Here is a 20,134-nt window from a genome sequence, read left to right as displayed (position 1 = left end):
ATACCCATACATTAAGTTATCTTTTCTTACTGAAAACGTTGCTAGCTATCCACAAATATCAATGTGTTAAAGACAGGAAAAAAGACAAGTCATGGTATTCTAATGCTCTAAAAGTACATGTATATACACCTTTTTAAAGGTAACGTTAGTAGTCTGGATACTGTTACATCACCACTTTGTGGGGTAACGTACCATGGGTATCAACATACTGACAAATACTCTCACCAAGAAACATTTAGCACCATACTAGGATATTAGAGTATGAGAGTGACCTTAGTGGTCTTAACTGGGACGTACATACCTGGTATTATGATCAATAGCGTTATGAGGAGAAAAAGACCGAGAAAGTTCTTCATACTGTATGTCCACTACAACGTAGAGGACTGGTCACATGATTCAAGCTATTCACAAGAAAAGCGCTGAGAGACTTCCAAAGGGCAATTAGCATGGAGAGGCATTCAAGCATATGATGTGAGTCACTTGAAAATTGACTTTTAAAAACTCGCCACTTGTATTAACAGCTTTTTATCTATTCACAGCCACCAACAAATGTTCTGCACTTGCTTCATTCTAGCAGGTCATCTGTAAAGCTAACCCGCACAACCCGCCGTATGTGCAATTACGTGCTGTCTATGTGCCGAAACGTGGGCAATATTGAAAACTGGGATCCGTAAGTGGTAATACCCCCTTCACATTAGGCGCGATTCGATCGGACGATGAGTCTGCGAGCTCTAAATTACGAGGAGGCATGACCCTGACGGGAAGGGGGAACTCAGCCATTTCTTCGTCGGAATCAGGGTTATGCCTCCTCGTAAATTAGAGCTCGCAGACTCGTCGTCCGATCGAATCGCGCCTAATGTGAAGGGGGTATAAGCACCGCCTTCGTACGAACTCGGAGGGAATCTGACGGATTTTGGAGCACGCAGACACGCCGTTGAATTTACGTGCAGGCAAAACTTTGTGTGCTATCGGGCTGCGGCGCGCCTGCCCTGTACAGCCTGAACAAATTGTACGTACGGCGGGTTGTGCCCTTAGCTTAAAATACCTGCCTGCTTCTGTCATGATTACGGGAGTTTAGCGGAGTAACACCAAACAAACGATAATCGTTGCCAATCCAACAGCGAACATCAGCGCCCTGTCCAGCACAAGAGCCGCCATCTTCCACTCGTCCTGATCTTCCTCTTCTTCTTTCTTCTCTCGGGTTTGTGCTGAGTATTCCCGGCTGTAGCGTACAATCTCACGCAGAGAAAGATCAAGCGCGAGATTCGGCGTGTCCTTCTGCTGGATAGTCTCCTTATCCGAAACATTGTCGAACCCCTCTTTGTCTTTGACGGGATGAACCACGTGTTTCTCCTCCGCGATGGTGTTCATACAGAAGAGGCGAGCCAGGTAGCGCAGCAGAATCAGACGGAGCCAGCGGGGCAGCGGGCGGGAGGGCGGGCTGCTGTAGGACATCCTGATCACCACGATGGAGGCCAGGCACGAGAAGCCTACCAGCGCGATGGTGGCGGCGAAGAACTGGCCTAGGAGAGGATGAAAGACTTGTTGAGACATCAGAAATCACAGGCTATCAGTGTTTTTCCATCCTACAAACATGAAATGATAAAGTAGATCTAATTGCCTTCGCCAGAATGGCACAAGATTATGAAAACGGTTTCGCTAGGACTTTTTTGGTCTATATGTAGGTCAACGGCAAATAGCTCAAAAAGTTGTGCATGGATCTTAATGATATTTGATAGGTGCGTAGCGGTTATAAAAAGGAAGGTCAAGTTCGAAAATGGTATACCTGGCGTTTTTCTACTCGCCCCCAGGGAGCTTTGTACGTACGTGCGTTTGACTGTAGACAAGATAACTTGAGATGTTGTTGATGGATATTTATGATTTTTGGTAGGGGTCACAAAAAGGATGGTCAAGTTCGAAAATGGCGTGAGATACTAATTATGCAAATTAACAGCTAATTTGCATAATTCATTGGGAAAAGGTTACAAATCCACTGCATTCCATGATAGGACTTTCAAACTTGTCACATATGTAACTGAGAAAGAGAGAAATGTCAATACATATTGATTCTACAAATGGCCACCTTGCAACTTGTTTGGAACTGCATTGAGCATTTTCGTTTTAAGATTTTTGAAAAATTGTCTCTCCTTAACCTCTACTTGGACATGTCTGTTAGCCAGCCCTGGGCTCCTGGGCTAACCCAGCCTTGACCCCTGCCTGTGGGTGCCAATCAGGAAGGTTACCCAACACTAACAGATTAGCTATGGTATGCCAAAATAACAGCACCAATATCTCTATGTACAATGTTTTGCATTTATCCTGTAAAATGGTTGGGGCTACAATAATGTAGATACTTCTAGTACTGTATATTTGCCATCTAACAAGGCTGCATTAGGACAAGTTGAATTCCCATGCCTAAAACTATCAATTAGGACAATTAAGTTGTGTCAAGACTTCCGCTTGCCAGAGATTTAGGAAGGCAAAAAATTTATAAAGAATTGCAAAATTGGCCCGCTGTTCAAAAAGGTCCAGACACACGTCGTCAATCAAAAGTTGTGGATGGATCTTGATGATATTTGGTAGGTGTGTAGCAGTTGTGAAAAGGAAGTTCAAGTTCGAAAATGGTATACCTGGCGTTTTTCTACTGGTCCCCGGGGAACTTTGTACATAAGTGCGTTTGGCTGTAGACAAGATAACTCGAGATGTTGTTGATGGATATCAATGATCTTTGGTGGATAGGCAGGGGATACAAATTGGAAGGTCAAGTTCGAAAATGTTTTTTCTGTCCCTCTCATTGTTTGGGAGCCCATGTTGTTGATTTTCCTGGTTGAATATGTCAACATACATTTTAAACAGTTTCGTGTCTTATTTTGGACAGACAGGGTAAAATGATTTTCTGTCCCAACAAGCAAATGTCCACTCAAGGACGGGTGGACACACCCGGCAACCCTTATAGTCCTCCCCAGGTGTCCAACACACCCCAGGAGTCAGAAGGCACTAACGTCATTTCCACTTCGATGCTTCTCGGAATAACAGCAAACAATTCTTACATTTTTATCAGGTCAAGTGAAGATACCATCCATCCTCGCCTTGTAAATAAACAACAAACGAAAAAGCCGTTACAACGTTACAAAAAAAAAATATTTTAAAGTACGCAACAAGAAGTTAAGACTTCCCATTCGACGAATGTTGACTTCAAGCGTAATAAGAACTTCAACATTTCCGAAGAGCGGTGGTGATCCGGAAATCTCACAATTCAGTTTTGTTGGTGTTCCTAAAATATCCTTGTCATTCATAGCGAGTTAACAGCCAGTTATTGGCTCCAACTCGTATACGCAGCATGTATCGTACATATATACGGTAGAAAACCCTTGTGTACCCATGTTTGACATGGGCGTATGTGCATTTGCATACATATTAACTGAACAACAAAGTTATGTGAGCTATTTGTTCCGTGTTGTCTCGGTAGACGTCCTTTGTTTAGTTGAAACTTTCCTACATAGTCAACAACAAACACAACACTTCCTGCCACAAAGTACGACTTTCAGGGCTGACAGAACTGGCAGAGAAGGAGGAGTCATGGCCATTGCTAAGGTACACGTCAATCCAACGTGGCTACATATACCAGCAGGTGGCCTGGAGTACATAGCTACAACTGTCAACAAACTCTCCAAAACAATCAACATTATCAACATCTATAGACCGCCGGCCTTCCCTGAAACAGAATTTATCGAAAAACTACAAAAAAAATTACTACTTCCAAAGGACACCCTTACAATAATCCTTGGCGACTTCAACTTTGAACTCTATAAACGCCCAACTCCTAAAATTCTACATGTAATGGAACAAGACGAATACACACAACAAGGTCAATCTGCAACCAATGACATTGGGACACTAATCAATGTTCATGTTGATGTTCTCGACACGTGCTATACAAACCATGATATGATCTCTTTGTCTCTGATACTACAACATGACCATGACCAATGACCAATAAAGACAACCCCATCTACAAACCATGGTAAAAAAAAACTAATAATAAATACACACGTTCCATTTCCACAGTGTCAGGGATATGTACACCGCAAATAGTTTAGAGAAACAACGACAATATTCTACGAACAAGAGTGTCATCTATATCAACGTGCACGTGAAACTAGCAATAAAAATCTATGCAAATTAGTGTAATATTATAACTCACATGTAATGTACATATTAAGACAGTTTATATCTTGAAATATGTACAATGTACATTACCGTACTTACATCATGGATACAATAAATATATAGGAATAAAACATTACTGTCTACGTACATCATTCTACATAACACACATGGTTTGTCTAGCGAAGGTATGTGTTCGTGGAAGTCTAGTTAATGATTGTTTTTAAGCTTACCAAGCTGAGGAGTAGTTGTTGAAGTTTTGGGCAGAGAGTCCGACAGAACCTGCAGGAAGACGACGAGAGCCAGCAGGATGGTGATGAAGAAACCCAGCCGCTCCCCGCTGTCAGGGGGGATGTAGAAGCCGAACACGTTCAGTACCATCAGGATGGCGCAGGGTACAACCATGTTGAACATGTAGAAGAAGGACCGACGCTCCAGTTGCATGGTAAGGTGGACAGTGACGTAGGGGTCGGGACAGCAGGGATAGATGTCCACCTGTGGGCATGGGTGTGTGGTAGGTCACATCAGCAACACAAACTGCAAGAATTGAGTAAAAAAATAACTACAATGTTGACTGGTTTGTGATCTACATGGAGCAGTATATTCTTGACAATTACCTTTCTTTCCATTGGCACTCCATGCAGGATCCATTCTTCATTCAGGGTGAAGATAGCGCGGTCTGCGTATGGGTTCACCAGGGAGATGTTCAGCAGATTGCCGGTGTAGACCCAAGACCCAAACTCCAGAATGCATTCCTGTAGAAAGGTGACAATATTAAGTATAGAAGTCTAGTATCCATATTCGCTGGCTTCTATACAGTAAAAATATCACTCCCACTCGCTGTCTATCATACCAAGGTAAACATGGGATTTCAAACGCCATTTCATTAAGTATAGCTTACATGGCTTTCGTACGTTCCCGTACGTGTACCTGCACTTAAGCACGCAATTATTTGCATGTACCAAATAAATGTCTACCTGCTTGTCGAAAGGGAACCTTGAAATATCCACTGGACATGCGCTGGTGAAGATGGCGGGCTGGAGGTACGACACTCTTCCTGCACTGGTCACGGTGACGTCAGTGATGGTGTCTATGGCACCGTACGTCTCGGCGATGCTATAATGATAGAAGATAACCATACTTGTCCAAGAAACGTACTGCTCGGAAAGTACGTGGAACATAAAATAGGAGATTTAATACAAAATTATTTTTGTTAGTATTACGAGCAACATGAAAGGTATTATAATTATCTAATTGATGAAGTAGTAAGTAATAAAAGGCAGTCCCTAGAACACGCTCTGAATAATAGTTTCATGATGTGTTGTTCACTCACTTGTTGTAAAGGAAGATGTCGGGCCTCCAAATATCAGAAGAATGAATGGTCAATGATTCCACACCACCGTGTTCTGAGGCGTTCCAGGTCAGGTACTCATCATCCCAGTACTAAAAAGAACCAAGATATCAGGTCATAGGTTTCGTACAGAATACTGAAGCTTCAAAAACTAATGAAGTCGACATAATGTACAGGCACTTCAGTAGATGTGGTAAAAAGTTTAACGTTTTCTATGCTTGTTTGTCTTGATAATCAAAAGTTGCTTATGATACTCACCAGACGCAGCCAAATGTTGATTCGGAATGTCTGCTCTTTCTCCGCCTATATAGACATTGCATACGTTAAAAATGAAAATACGTTAAAAATGAATGGGAAAACAATAATATTTTGAGTATGTGTCATTGTAATCGACACCAGCACAGGTACAGGGGCGTTACCCGCATAGTTCTCCGTCTGTTAGTGCTAAAACGGTAAAATCATGCGACAGAAGACGCCAATTTTAACCCTGTCATGTTTTTTTTGTGATATCATATATATGTAAGGATACGACCATGTTTGTAAATTTATAAGGACTTGGATCATGTGATCTGTATGTATATATCTTTGTTGTATTTTGTCCCTTACCTCTCCCCTCGTGAGCCCCAATGTAAAGCGATCTGCAGGCCGTATCGAGCTTCTCATGAATGAACAAAACATATGGATACACCGTTTAGCATCGATAAACATATACGTAACAGAGTAATATGGACCCAATTTTTTCAAAAGGGATTAACGTTTTTTTACCAGTTCAATAATCTGCTTCAGGGAGATGTCGAAGTCCACGTTCACAGCTGTAGACGCTGACTTGACCGGCCGCAAACTTTTGTCATAGTTGGACAAGAGGGACGCCTTTAAGGCTTTGGCCTCATCCTGGCATATAGATCCTGAAAATACAGCTTTATATTCATAATGTTCTTCTGAAGGGCAGAAGAAATGTCCACGGAATTTCGTCCATTTCTAACTTCTGGTGATAGTGGAAAAACGTCTGAATAGTTGTTATGAATGCCACGATGTAAAGTAAAGCGAGTCACGGCATAAACAAACGGACTGAATATAATTTCTGACACAGTCTAAACTCCGCTTCATCGAAAAAATGAACGTCAGTAAGCACTTTGCATTAATGACGACGGAGACACAAAGAATACTCTTTTATGTCATGTTGGTAAGAAGAACAGCTTTAAAAGCTCTAGGAAGCAGTGGTTTTCACACGAATGGCTCCCAAGTAGCGAGACTGTATGGCAACAAACGAGGACATTCAACAAGCTGACAACACCGCACCAAGGTACCTGAATGCACTTCCATGGATCTTCACAGTACAGAGCGGATCAGGAATATATAGTTGTGTCATCGCAGTCTGATCTGATATGTACATACCTGGTATCCATGTTAAGACTGCCGTAAGGAGTAGTAAGCCGGGAAAGGCCTTCATGCTGCTCGCACTCGGCCTTGGATGGAGGCAAGACTAACGCCTACAAACCACAGTGGACTAAGGAATCGGATGACAGTAAAGCTATTCAGCCGTGGGTCATATGATGCCGTAACATAGCAAGGTTAGGTTGGCCAACATTGAATAACTGAATGGGCGAGCTAGAAGACAAGTGCACCCTTTCACGTTCAAACGCCCTCCTAATGCTTATGTTAACGTCGCTATTGACGTTTCAGAGGGGATAGGGTTTCTCCGTCATATTCGTCATGACGTAATAGAATGTACCTGTCCTGGTGAGCTGTGTTGTGCCCCGGAAGGGCTGATACTAGAGGCAGTCTGTACCTGTTATGCAACAACACCTGCCGTTTTACTAGAACCACAAATCATGTCAAACAGTTTATTTATTTGTCTGCGTGATTGTTTTACTTGAAATACTATCTCAACTACATACAATGTCTAATAGTTCTCTATAGTGTACCTTAAATTCTACTGGAGTAGAAAAAAATCACAGACTCAGTCATGTCCTTTTTTCAAAGTTCAAACACTTGATATAGCCCAGATGGCATCAACAATTACAAAATCAGAATGAATCAAATCAACTCAATATCGGATCAAATCAAAGTAGCTCATATAACGTTATATAAAGCTATAGCTCATATAACGGTAACGTTAACATTGATAAACTTACTTCCCCTATCCTAAGGCGACACTCAATGTTTTAATCAAAGTTTACAACCACCAGGCAGGTTGCAAAATGCCTTATAACTGTTGTCTCTATTTGTGTGTGTTCAAATCACAATGGTAAGTTATCAGCGGCAAATTTAAGTCTTACAAATTTACAGTATCTGCAGCAACATTTAGCAATGTGTCTCTTCACTCAACAACGTTAACCTGTCGTAGAAAATAAGAAAGGCTGACAAGAATGTGGCATACAGTTGAATCGATTACATTTTTCACCTTCATTGGAAGCTATGGTTATGAACGATATTTCCATGAGCTCATAATTTGATGCCCTGTAACAAAGGCTTTTTACCTGTAACCAGATTCTAATGTTCAACAGTACAGTTTGTCTCCTTGCCTTGTCAATGAATATAGTACATTACGCGTCACAGCTCTTTGTCTCTTGATGTCAACAACCGATTAGGTGACCTAACGCAGTAGTATGATGCAAACGACTATATTTGCGATACCAACGAGCAGCAAAAAGGCCCTGTCCAGCACAAGAGCCGCCATCTTCCACTCGTCCTGGTCTGCCTCCTCCTCTTTCTTCTCTCGGGTTTGGGCGGAGTATTCCCGGCTGTAGCGTACAATCTCGCGCAGAGACAGATCGAGCGCGAGTGTCGGCGCGTCCTTCTGCTGGATGGTGTCGCCGTCGTGGTCCATGAAGACAAGATTGTCGATGCCTTCTTTGGCTGGATGAACCACGTGTTTCTCCTCCGCGATGGTGTTCATACAGAAGAGGCGAGCCAGGTAGCGCAGCAGGAGCAGACGGAGCCAGCGGGGCAGCGGGCGGGAGGGCGGGCTGCTGTAGGACATGCGGATCACCACGATGGAGGCCAGGCACGAGATACCCACTAGCGCAATAGTGGCGGCGAAGAACTGACCTGGAAGGGATGGATTAGGTCAATAAGCTTTAGATAACGGAAAAGGGTTGTGACGGAATTGTATCAGGAAAACCCGTGGAATTTGGTATGCACAAAGGTGATGAGTCTAAGGCACTTTTGCTTACCAAGCTGAGGAGTAGTTGTTGACGTTTTTGGCAGAGAGTCCGACAGAACTTGCAGGAAGACGACGAGAGCCAGCAGGATGGTGATGAAGAAGCCCAGCCGCTCCCCGCTGTCCGGGGGGATGTAGAAGCCGAACAGGTTGAGAACCATCAGTATGATGCAGGGCAGCACCATGTTGAACATGTAGAAGTAGGACCGACGCTCAAGTTGTAGCGTGAGGACGATCGTGATGTAGGGGTTAACACAGCAAGGGTAGACCACCGCCTGTTGAATGTATGGATGGCGAGGGAAGGTTACAAATCTAAACTGAAGGTCAAAGAATAGATGCGAACACAGCACAGCGCAACTGTCCAACCCTACATAACGCCACACCACAACACAACACCATAACACCATAACCACAACACCACAAAAGTCATTAACAACACAACATTGACGTTTTAAGGAGGCTTACCAGTCTGCTCATTGGAGTTCCATTTAGGATCCATTCCTCGTTCAGGGTGAAGATACCGCGGTCTGCAGTGGGGTTCACCAGGGATATGTTCACGCTTCCGCCATCATAGATCCAAGACCCAAACTCCAGGAGACACTCCTGTAGAATTTGATATCATGAAATGCAGGGGTTTCGTTGCTGATAATCAACAAACGACAAACTACGTTTGGTGTGTGCCCCATCGTTACGTCTAAGTAGACAGGCACGTAACAGTTGGATTGGGCGTCTTGACTCAGTTTAATCGAGAATAATGCAGAGTTCTACAGACGTGTTTCACAGAATTACTGGTTAAAAGTTGCAGAATACGAACACTACCTTCCTTGAAACTACGTAACAGTGGAAATTTTCAAGATTTAGCTACCTGTTTGTCGAATGGGAACTTTGTAATGTCCACCAGGCATGCGCTGGTAAAGATGGCGGGCTGCAGGTACGACACCCGTCCTGCACTGGTCACTGTGACGTCAGTGATGGGCTCTATGGCACCGTACGTCTCGGCGATGCTGTCGTCGGTGAAATAAATCACACAGTGGGCGGAAAAAAGGGAAACCTTATTGGAAAGATCTGAAGATTCCATTCAAAGCCCACAATACCGCAAAAAGAAAAGGACTACATGCACACACATGCCATTTTGATTCAGCAAAGTAAAGTCAAACGGTTACAGTAACATTACAATGTTTCCCCGCAAAATACAATTGTTTGAGAATTCGCAACGTTACCAGCCTTTGTCTACTCACTTGTTGTAGAGGAAGATGTCAGGCCTCCAGATGTCGGAAGAATGAATGGTCAGTGCTTCCACACCGCCGTGTTCGGAGGCGTTCCATGTCAGGTATTCATCGTCCCAGTACTATACATAAATGACAAACGTACGTCGTCAATTCCACGTATATTGAAGACTGTGCATGTAAGAGTTACCTTAACTGCTACCAGAACAATTATCAAAGTTTGCAAGAAAATATATGATTAGCTTTGTATCCCCGGTTTTGATAATCAGAAGGTCCTGTGATACTCACCAGACGCAGCCAGATGTTGATTCGGAATGTCTGCTCCTTTTCCGCCTAAAGGAGGAAAAATCATCAACTTCGTGAACGTGAAAATGCAATGTCCAAAACACCTTTCAAAAAATTGATCTTTCCAATCTTTAACATGTTCAAAACATAAATGGTAAATCAGAATACAGCATAGCAGCCTTGTCCATCATGACAATCCGCCAGAGAGATAGATTCTCACCAGGTCAATAATCTGTTTCAGGGAGATGTCGAAGTCCACGTTCACAGGTGTAGACGCTGACTTGACCGGCCGCAAACTTTTGTCGTAGTTGGACAACAGGGACCTCTTCAAGGCCACCGCCACATCTTGGCCGATGGACCCTGAAACACAGCACACTCGTGATATTGCAGTGCGATGGCGGCGTCACTGCGGCCGCGACCGATTTGACAGAGCGCTCAACGAATCTTGTCGATATGAGTCAGTTCATGCCTTGTGTTTTAGTTGTCTTTTTAAATATTCGTTTTTTAATAATGTTCTCATTGTAAAGTCAAGGGTAACACAAATTCAATTTACAACGTAAAAACGCCGCAAATATACCGCAGTCCAGTTAGATATCCTCTATTGGCACTGCTGGTCCACAAAGCGGTCCACAACAATATAATGACAGATAAATGTGCTCATTTTGTTTCGTCTTTATATATAGATACAGCAACAGAATAAAACAGTGTTGCATGTCGAAACTGATCCTGATTAAGACCTTTATGCGTTTGTTGGGACTGTAATATAACTTTATAAGGCAATCGTGATAATCCCTAGGAACACAATAGAAACGCTGCTTCGAGGAACACATGAGGACACATCCTGGCATTGTCTACAGGACATTAAAACGGGCTAAAAAATTCACGGGTCTTAGTGGCAAGTGTGCAGATGTTGACACACTGGCAGCACCAAATCCGTAGATTAGCCGTGAGACTCGATGGGCGTCACTCGACCGTCATGGGGGCAGGGGCATGGCGAGTATCGAAATCAGGACCTGCTGATTCTGATTCCAGCCGTTGCACCACACAGACACCCAAGCACCAATATATGCAGTTTATTCGGATCATTTACCAATGGCGACAGGGGGTCGCTGGAGGTATATATAGTCACACGATGGTCTGGTGTCTAGACCGAGGTCGATCAGGGATTGGTTCACTTCATAGGTGATAGATGTTCAACAGTCAGACGTACTAATGCATTGTGATACAGAAAACCCAGTACAATTCTGGAGGGGTTCTGATGGAGTTAGAAGTTGACGACATCGTGGCAAATAATCGTTTTATAAGGACAACCTTAGAGTTGAATGGGTCGCTAGACAAAGCCCAACTTTTCTAATGCTTTCTGTAGATATTCCGATGTCAAGATTGGCAGTTTTAAAGTGAAATAGTTGAAATATCACACTATGATAAACACAAGTCGCTGCTGCTGTTTTACATTGCAGGGAGAGCACAGAAGTGCCTCTCTAGTGTGACCACGAAAGGACACAACCTGGCCATGGTGTAACGCTGGAAGACCTAAAACCTCATTGCCAAACCATAGCGACGTGCTTACTTTGGCTACAAACCAATTTCCAGCATGCTTAGTATGAAAGCAAATCCTGATCAACCTGAAGGTGGTAGAAATAATACTTTATGCTTTGGCAAAGACATAGAGTTGATGCCGAAGAAACATTTAAAGCACTTTGATTGGTTGGATGCCATGGTAGGCTTTCAAAGTTTCATAATTGGTTTGTCAGTTAAAACTGTAGTAACGTTAGAGATATGAAAGGAAATAAATGTTTGCCATTAATAACTTATTACTAAAGCTTGACTCGCCTCGCCGGAACAGGAGAAAGAACACATTGTAAACACACAAGCAAGCTAGCCTCAGGAGTTGAAGGCGGTTCTAACCGATAAAACTGGTGCTACCTCCCATCTTGAATAGTATACAGTAACGACTGCTGAATCGTGTAACTTGACTGATGGGTACATACCTCGTATCCATATGAACAGTGTTGTAAAAAGTAAAAAGCAGGGGGAGACCTTCATCATGCTGTCCTTACTGCGGGGAAGTGTGGAGGGAATGTCGCCAGGAAAGACTGCCGGAGGATCTGATGACAGTGACACTATTCAGTAGTGTGACATATGATGTAAGCCTATTTGGTCCCCATGGCGATACGTCGTAAGGTTAGATTGGCCTACATCGAATCTCTGAATGGGTCAGTCAAAAGACAGGTGTACCTTTTCGTGTGCAGTGACCCTTCAGTAGTTTCTAGAGGCGTCGTATGTATAAGGATGTGGTTTCTTCTTCACATTCGTCATTACGTTTGATACTGTATCAGTCCGGGTGAGCAGGGTGGTACAAACTGGGGGGTGGCACAATGATTGGTCTGTTCTTCTTGACTCTGAACATTCTTTGATATCCTTACAGTATACGTTCCACCGAGAACGCGTTCATCCGCTATTCTATTTCTTAAACATCTCATGTACAACAGTAGATTACGAGGTGGTGACAGGACGCAACTTGAAGTCAAGCTGCGGATTACTTCAAACTTCGTTTAATCAAAGTTACAAATAAAGTAAACTACTTATTTTGTGAGAGGCTCATTCACTCTTTGACGAAGAGGAAAGAAGTTAACGGTATTATGTACTACAGTATTCTATCACTATCACTAGTCCCATAGCTTTTTAATCAGCAGTAGGCGAGAAAATGCTGGGGTTATTTATTTTCTATATTGGTATAACATTATCTCTATAAATCGGTACAAATTGCCATAAACAATTATGAGAGTAGGTGTTGCCACTTTCTCGCCCGAGGGAAAGTTAATGACCCAAGGCGCCAATGACCGCTCGGTGACATTTATAGATACTTTTCAGGTAGAGGTTGCGGTGGAAAATGAGAAGATATGAATCAATATTTACGGTAAAATCAACATAAATCCATGCTCAATTCTTCGGGAAATAGCATCGTGAAGCATGTGTTATACAGATGTATTATTTATCTAATTTCATTAACTTTTGTTACAAGCTAATATATATAAATATAACGTTAGACTGCAGATGGAAAATGTGCTTAAAAAAAGAAAGCAACGACGAAATACGTAATAGACTAGGGTGTTTTGACAATCAACAAAATCTGAAACTTCGATAAGATCTAAGGTTACTTGGCATGTATCACAAGTGAATAGGCAGTGTTTTGTACACAACCGAGCCGTAACATGTCACCGTAAACAAAAGTAAACAGGGTGACCCTGGCTCAGTGACGTGGTACGGAATCATGACGTAGCACAAAAACGTCAAATAAATGGTTACAAAACCTGAAAGTCCTGGACGTAATGCTGTGAGGTTTCGTCAGTAGTGTTGGTTAGTTGGTTCGTTGCTTATTATCTAGCTAACTGTTTCTTTGTGAACAGCGGGATAAGTAATGCTTTAGGATTGGGTGGCCGCTAGGGGTACCTGAGTTATCAGAACTTTCTGTCATCAATTATTGAAGCAGAATCAGACAAACGATAATGCTCCCCAGGCCGACGACAAACATCAGAGCCCTGTCCAGCACGAGGGCCGCCATCTTCCATTCTTCCTGATCCTCTTCTTCCTGCTTTTTCTCCTCACACTGCTGGATGAAGTTCCGGATATGACGTAGCATCTCAGTGCACGCGAGTTGAAGATCATGCGTCGAAGATGGCGTGCTCTGGTTGGTTCCTTCTTTGCTGTCTGTAAGGGAGACAATCTCGACGCCCTCTTTGACTGGATGAACCACGTGTTTCTCGTCCGCGATGGTGTTCATGCAGAAGAGGCGAGCCAGGTAGCGCAGCAGAATCAGACGGAGCCAGCGGGGCAGCGGGCGGGAGGGCGGGCTGCTGTAGGACAGGCGGATCACCACGATGGAGGCCAGGCACGAGAAGCCTACCAGCGCGATGGTGGAGGCGAAGAACTGGCCTGGGAGGCAAACATACATATCAACATCATCTCGATTTCTTAACAAATGAGGGCATCGGAAAGAATTCTCGAAAAAAAAAGGTGTTTTTATGTAACGGTAAGCTGCAGCATCCTGCCCTTTCATACAAAACAAGGAAATATTACAGATACTTGCTGGTAGCTTACCCAGTTGAGGAGTAGTGGTTGACGTTGCCGGTAAGGAGTCCGACAGAACTTGCAGGAAGACGACGAGAGCCAACAGGATGGTGATGAAGAAGCCTAGCTTCTCCCCACTGTCCGGAGGGATGTAGAAGCCGAACACGTTCAGTATCATCAGGATGATGCACGGAAGCACCATGTTAAAGATGTAGAAGAAGGACCGACGCTCCAGTTGCATGGTGAAGAGGATGCTCACATACGGGTCGGGGCAGCAGGAGTAGACTGCCACCTGCGGATTAATCATGACAAATGCTAATATAAAATACAAACTGTTAATAGAATAATTCTTCAATCAGTGACTCTTGAAAACCGTTCAACACGTACTTCCGAATCTACGATGTCTACTCATTACACCTTGATCACGGGATGACCTAGTCTCGCGAGATCACGAGACTAGTCTCGAGACTCGCGTGAATCCTCCCACCCTCCCCTACCTCCTTGCGGAGTAGAGGGAGGTAGGACTTGGGCAGCCCCCAGCCAGCAACTTACTCCTACATGACCTCTTCAACAAATACAAACTATCATGTATATCGAATTTGAGATGCTGATGGCAGATAACATAATTTTAGAGCCGGAATCGAGTTTGATCAGGACTTTAAACTAGGAGTAACTAGAAATTCTCCTTTTATCCGTACCTTCCTCTCCAGTGGTGCTCCTTTCAGGACAAATTCCTCGCTCTGTGTATACATACTCAGATCCGCGCTGGATTTCACGAGGGAGATGTTCAGCAGATTGCCGGTGTAGATCCAGGACCCAAACTCCAACACGCAGTCCTGAACAATATGGATATTTTGCACAGTTTGTTTCATCGATAAGTGCTTTCTTAACTAACTTCGTTTCTTCTTGGATTTGTTTTCACATGAATTAGTCCTCTGTACCTGATCTGATGTAGCAAATAATGCTCATGTAGGACCCAAAGATATCATAGACATCACACGCCTTAAGCCCCGGTCACAAGAATCGTACGACGTCCTTGCGATGGCATATTACGCCTATCGCACGATGATCACAGTGAATCGGAGCTAAATCGTAAGGAAAATCAGCCATCGCAGAGCATCGCAGAGCATCGGATGATGTTCAAAATTTTTCCAGCGTCGTACGATTTTTCACTCTGGAATAGCCGCCTGACCGCTTTTGTGCTTCTTTAGCCAACCAAATGTGGACCTAGCTGTTGAATACTTTCCTATGATGTCTTTTACTGGAAAAAAAATCAAAAGAAACCATAACATCATGAGTTTTACAAACATAGGTTCAAATCAAGTACTTGCATGCTTATATCGGCCTTCTTGCCGGCTCTACGAGTCAGGCTTTTTCGAAAATCATAGTTTGCTTTTTTTGTGATGATATGCTATCAAGAAAAAATGCCATCAGACAAAACTCATATCATAAACATTATATCATAAGCCTGCCTTTCTGTTCGAGTTTTCCATATGGTTACGGCTATGGTAAATTGACCCAAGACAGGCGATCGCGAGAGATGAGGTCTGATCTAATTATGCACCCACGAGTATGTAGCCATCAAACAAATGCATGCATCACCTGTGTGTGATACTGGATCTGCCACGTGAAAAATATTGCCTTGAAAGCAGGCTCTTCTACGGGTGCTTGTTGTCGGGTTGCTTCAGTGAACAGTTGCAACTGATATAGTTTCTTTTTTCGTCAACATCGGCAATATTAGGGGAAACTAGAACCATGACCACATGCTAAAAGTATATGATTTAAAATTCATCAGTAGAAAAAAAAATGGCCGTAATGAAGTCTGATATGGGGGCAATAAAAATCGTACGACGATGGAGAAATTTTGACCATGTTCAAAATCTATTTCAGCTCTATTTTCGTCATAGGAGGCTCCCCGATTTACTATGATTCACCTGCGATTGACACATGGACGCTGTTATGACCTCATCGTACGATGCACTACGATCCTTGTGACCACGGCTTTATATATTTAAACCATTGCTTCCGATTCTCCCCCGACTTACGACGTACTGTGCCTATGCCAAGCATAAAACCTCCATCGCAGTCAATCGTACGATTCTTGTGACCGGGGCTTTACCTGCTTATCAAACGGAAACCTCGTAATGTCCACTGGGCATGCGCTGGTAAAGATGGCTGGTAGTAGGAATGTGACCCGCCCCGCGTTAGTCACCGTGAGGTCCGTGACGGTCCCTATGGCTCCATAGTTCTCGGCTATACTGCAGTCACGATGGGTAAGCAAACAGGCATACGTATGAGAGGGATTGAATTTCCTGGTAAAGTTTAAGGTGCATTTGTATTTAGGGATATCAAGTCGATCACCGGCCCGAAACCACCGTCTGCCGACCTGAAATCCCTAGATACCCTGATTCTAAAATCAACGGATATGAGTACATTGCTAAACTTTCCTCCAACACAAAGGTATACATTGATTAAATTTTCAACGACCACTGTCGCCTTCGTCAGGATCAATACTGACCTTGACTACTACTTTTGCCTCAAAACGCATATGATCATCCCTACCATTCCAGGTCCGCTGTTCATACCAACTTACGAACGGCACCATTCTGCATGAAAAGCCACCCATGCACTAACCAGTTAACCAAACAGGTATTGTCGGTAGTAACCGCAAGGGGACGTTTTTTTTACGTACTCGTAATGTCAGCTATACAAATGGGTAGCCCTGTTAGCTTTGGTCATCTGGCGGCGGAGCGGAACAAACCTGGATTCCATGCTACCAAATGGGTGCCTTTTTAATTCTACGAAGGAACTCCAACGATTACGGAACTCGCATAACAGCCTTCATCTACTCACTTGTTGTAGAGGAAAATGTCGGGCCTCCAAACGTCGGAAGAACGAATGGTTAAGGAGTCTATACCACCGTGTTCTGAGGCGTTCCACGTCAGGTACTCATCGTCCCAGTACTAAACGTGAAGAACGTACAGGTTATGGCAGTATTATTGACAACGACCATTCTATAGTAGCACAGGGATTTTATAAACAGCATGGAGTCTAGCCGTAATAGCGTTGATCCGCTCTCAACGGTGGACCGAAGATATCAAGCCGGCTGGGTCATATGCCAGGCGCGGCTACTACTACTAGAAAACAATCAGTACTGAAGTTTGAGGCAAAATCTGAAAAGTGTAGCGGTGCATGAGTACGTACCAAACGTAGCCAAATGTTCATACGAAATGCTTGCTCCTTCTCCGCCTACGAAAAAAGAAATCAACAAGTAAACGGCTCGGCCGTGAGACAATTTCTAAACGTAGCTTAACTTCGTAGTTAAGGACAGGCAATCGCATAACCATGAATGAACCTACATGTCCAGACTGAATACCACGGAGTTAGAAATTTTCTTACCAAGTCAATGATCTGCCTAAGAGAGATGTCGAAGTCCACGTTTACAGCAGTGGACGCCTCCTTCACCGGCCGCGAGCTCTTATCGTAATTGGCCAGGAGGGATGTCTTCAATGCCAAAGCTGACTCCAGCCCTACAGTTCCTAAAGATAGACTCGTTTTTTTGTACAATTATCCACAACTGATCCACACTCATGTTCTGATATACTCACAACTGAAGCGAACTTTTTTTTATTAATTAGTGATCAAGAGTCCAGGCATCGCATAATATAGTACTTCTGCGAACTAAAAACTAGGCACGTAATTTTTGCTTTAGAGAATATATAACCCCATTTACTAGATTGTAACCGAACCCGGACTAGAACTGACAAGAAAACACGTAAAGTTGACCTCTTGTAATTTACCTGGTATCCACACGAAGAGTACCGTAAGGAGGAAAAAGCTCATGACCATTCCCATGTTGTGTACAGCACTGGTGTGAGTGTATGTGGTGTGTGTTTGCTATCACTATCCGCTACAAACGCTCGGCTTGGCAGAAGAATGTTGGACAGTGGGTCCATTCAGGTGCGTGTCATGCCATGCCGCGAGATCACAAGCGCCAATGCGCGATGACCAGTTGACAAATGTACGATTCCTGCCCGCTTACCCATGAACCGCAGCTGATGTTTCTTTGTACCTTTGTTTCTTGATTGTGATTGTTTCTTTGCGGGGACACAAATTATTTTTTATATCTACCACTCGCCAATGATAAAGACTGTGATAGTTATCTGAGAACGTTATCAGCCGTTGTCCACTGCTTCAACTAAATAAGCCATACGGTAATATATGAAAAACCTTTCAAAGAGCATTTACATACGAAGAAACGGTTTGTTTTGTTTTGTAACTACGCTTCGCATTTACGCTTGTCTGCATTATCTAATCAAGCAGCAGTAACCGAAGACTCCAGAGGTGGTCAGCAGAAGAAGATCCCCCGTACGTCAGGGATACCGTTCCAGGTCAGGGCGGTGAAATCGCCTGGAGAAAACCCAACAGCACGCCTCCGACCTGGCGTCACATTATCCGGCAGCTGCCAATCAAACTGAGCCCCAAAAACACAGACTTGGAGATAAACAACAACAACAGCAGTATAGATGAGAATCAGTAATGTCAAATATTTTCCGGAATGGCTTTGAAAAGACTATTGTAGGAGTTGATGTTTAGATATCGACAGTTGGTTTATGGTAGATCATGCGTTTCAATAAACAGTTCTATTGAAAGTCGACTAATTTTGAGACCGGTCAGATAAGTAGCACAGGACACACCAACACTTTCTCTTGGTTTTTATTATTTCATTATCATATAGCCAGGCCCCGCGGACCAATCAGACGTCCCCGTTCTACGTTGGTTATGACGCCGTAACACAAAGATTCAGGCCAGGCAGGTGTGTATCGCTCCTCTGATTGGTCAGAATGAATCGACACCGGTGCCGGTGTCGATTCATTTTGACCAATCAAAAGTAGCCTTACACACAAGAAAGTAAGGTATATGCAGGCATTGACCAATAAAAAGGAGCAAAACATATGCCAGAGCAGAGGGAATAAGTACAGACTGCAAGGGGGAATGTCTCCTTCTAACATTGATAATGAGTTTTGTTGTTCTAAAAAGCCTGCAATGTTTCGAATATTTTCTGTGGAAATTTTTGGTTTCAAAATGCAATGTGTAATCTCCTTACATATGCATGTACCAAAGAACAAATGTGAATTTTCAGAAATTTGACAAAGGAATTCACACGTATAGTACCAAGAGATCTATGCGTCATACAGTTTGCAAGTTTGGGTAGGCTATATGATAATAACGTTAATGACCCGCCTGATCCTCGGTGTACATGGTGTCATAACGCCTGGTCCTTTGCTATAACCACCTCATAAAACCACCTCGTTCGCTTCGCTCACATCGGTGGTTTTATTCGGTGGTTATAGCAAAAGACCTGGCGTTATGACACCATATACACCTCGGGGCGGGTCATTAACCCTTAATTATTATAGTACTGAAGCCGTATAAGTATGCATTGTAGCATATGTACCTGTTGCTTGTGACTCTAACGGCACATCGGTACCTCCTTGTGGCCGCATAGAGACATTATGAAAATTGATATAGTATAGACCATTATTTATATTCTGATTCGACCATACACAACATTACATAAATGACATACCTTTGGTCTCTAGAACCCGAACTTGGGGGTTATACAGTGACGCTATCATATTTCCATGTTGAGTATATCATTATTTGTACCTGATCATGAGTAGTGTTAGCATTTTCTTTACACATAAACGAAGTTTACTTCATAACATAATTTGATACATACTGTGAGTTTCAAAATATTTGCGGTGGTCATATTTTCGCGGCGGATCATTTCACCAGAGAACCTAAAACATTGCGAAAACTTCATTTCACCTTCTACGGTGACTCTATTGAGAATAAATGAATTTACTC

General features: G+C 43.3%; 2 protein-coding genes across 3 annotated transcripts; both read right to left on the bottom strand.

Moving 5' to 3' along the window:
- Positions 1-981: 981 nt before the first annotated feature.
- LOC118429487 (neuronal acetylcholine receptor subunit alpha-10-like) lies at positions 982-7,265 on the bottom strand. The gene is made up of 8 exons (XM_035839982.1): positions 6,914-7,265; positions 6,284-6,423; positions 5,777-5,821; positions 5,501-5,610; positions 5,145-5,283; positions 4,785-4,922; positions 4,401-4,662; positions 982-1,523 (listed from the first exon to the last, which is right to left on the bottom strand). Exons 1-8 carry the CDS (start codon positions 6,966-6,968, stop codon positions 1,075-1,077), a joined length of 1,338 nt encoding a protein of 445 aa, XP_035695875.1. The 5' UTR covers positions 6,969-7,265; the 3' UTR covers positions 982-1,074.
- Positions 7,266-7,348: 83 nt separating this feature from the next.
- LOC118429485 (neuronal acetylcholine receptor subunit alpha-10-like) lies at positions 7,349-18,239 on the bottom strand. Of its 2 annotated transcripts, none has more exons than XM_035839981.1 (8): positions 18,064-18,239; positions 10,413-10,552; positions 10,196-10,240; positions 9,920-10,029; positions 9,547-9,685; positions 9,147-9,284; positions 8,695-8,956; positions 7,349-8,569 (listed from the first exon to the last, which is right to left on the bottom strand). In XM_035839981.1, exons 1-8 carry the CDS (start codon positions 18,116-18,118, stop codon positions 8,115-8,117), a joined length of 1,344 nt encoding a protein of 447 aa, XP_035695874.1. In that variant the 5' UTR covers positions 18,119-18,239; the 3' UTR covers positions 7,349-8,114. The 2 variants fall into 2 exon arrangements, with proteins under 2 accessions (XP_035695874.1, XP_035695873.1); XM_035839980.1 differs by lacking the exon at positions 18,064-18,239 and adding an exon at positions 12,184-12,315.
- Between the last annotated feature and the right edge of the window lie 1,895 nt (positions 18,240-20,134).

This window comes from Branchiostoma floridae, chromosome 13, assembly GCF_000003815.2.
Source record: "Branchiostoma floridae strain S238N-H82 chromosome 13, Bfl_VNyyK, whole genome shotgun sequence".
Classification (NCBI taxonomy): Eukaryota; Metazoa; Chordata; class Leptocardii; order Amphioxiformes; family Branchiostomatidae; genus Branchiostoma; species Branchiostoma floridae.
This window is presented reverse-complemented; position numbering and strand designations above follow the sequence as displayed.

What these genes read in the sequence shown, in the direction of transcription:
- LOC118429485 (XM_035839980.1), bottom strand. Translation starts at nt 12,241, where the DNA reads ATGATGAAGGTCTCCCCCTGCTTTTTACTTTTTACAACACTGTTCATA. An exon ending in AGTTCCCATTCGACAAACAG is followed by an intron (nt 9,285 to 9,546) that starts GTAGCTAAATCT and finishes CAAATTCTACAG; the next exon opens with GAGTGTCTCCTGGAGTTTGG. An exon ending in AACAACTACTCCTCAGCTTG is followed by an intron (nt 8,570 to 8,694) that starts GTAAGCAAAAGT and finishes CATCCCTTCCAG; the next exon opens with GTCAGTTCTTCGCCGCCACT.
- LOC118429487 (XM_035839982.1), bottom strand. Translation starts at nt 6,968, where the DNA reads ATGAAGGCCTTTCCCGGCTTACTACTCCTTACGGCAGTCTTAACATGG. An exon ending in GGTTCCCTTTCGACAAGCAG is followed by an intron (nt 4,923 to 5,144) that starts GTAGACATTTAT and finishes ACCTTTCTACAG; the next exon opens with GAATGCATTCTGGAGTTTGG. An exon ending in GAGTGCCAATGGAAAGAAAG is followed by an intron (nt 4,663 to 4,784) that starts GTAATTGTCAAG and finishes CCATGCCCACAG; the next exon opens with GTGGACATCTATCCCTGCTG.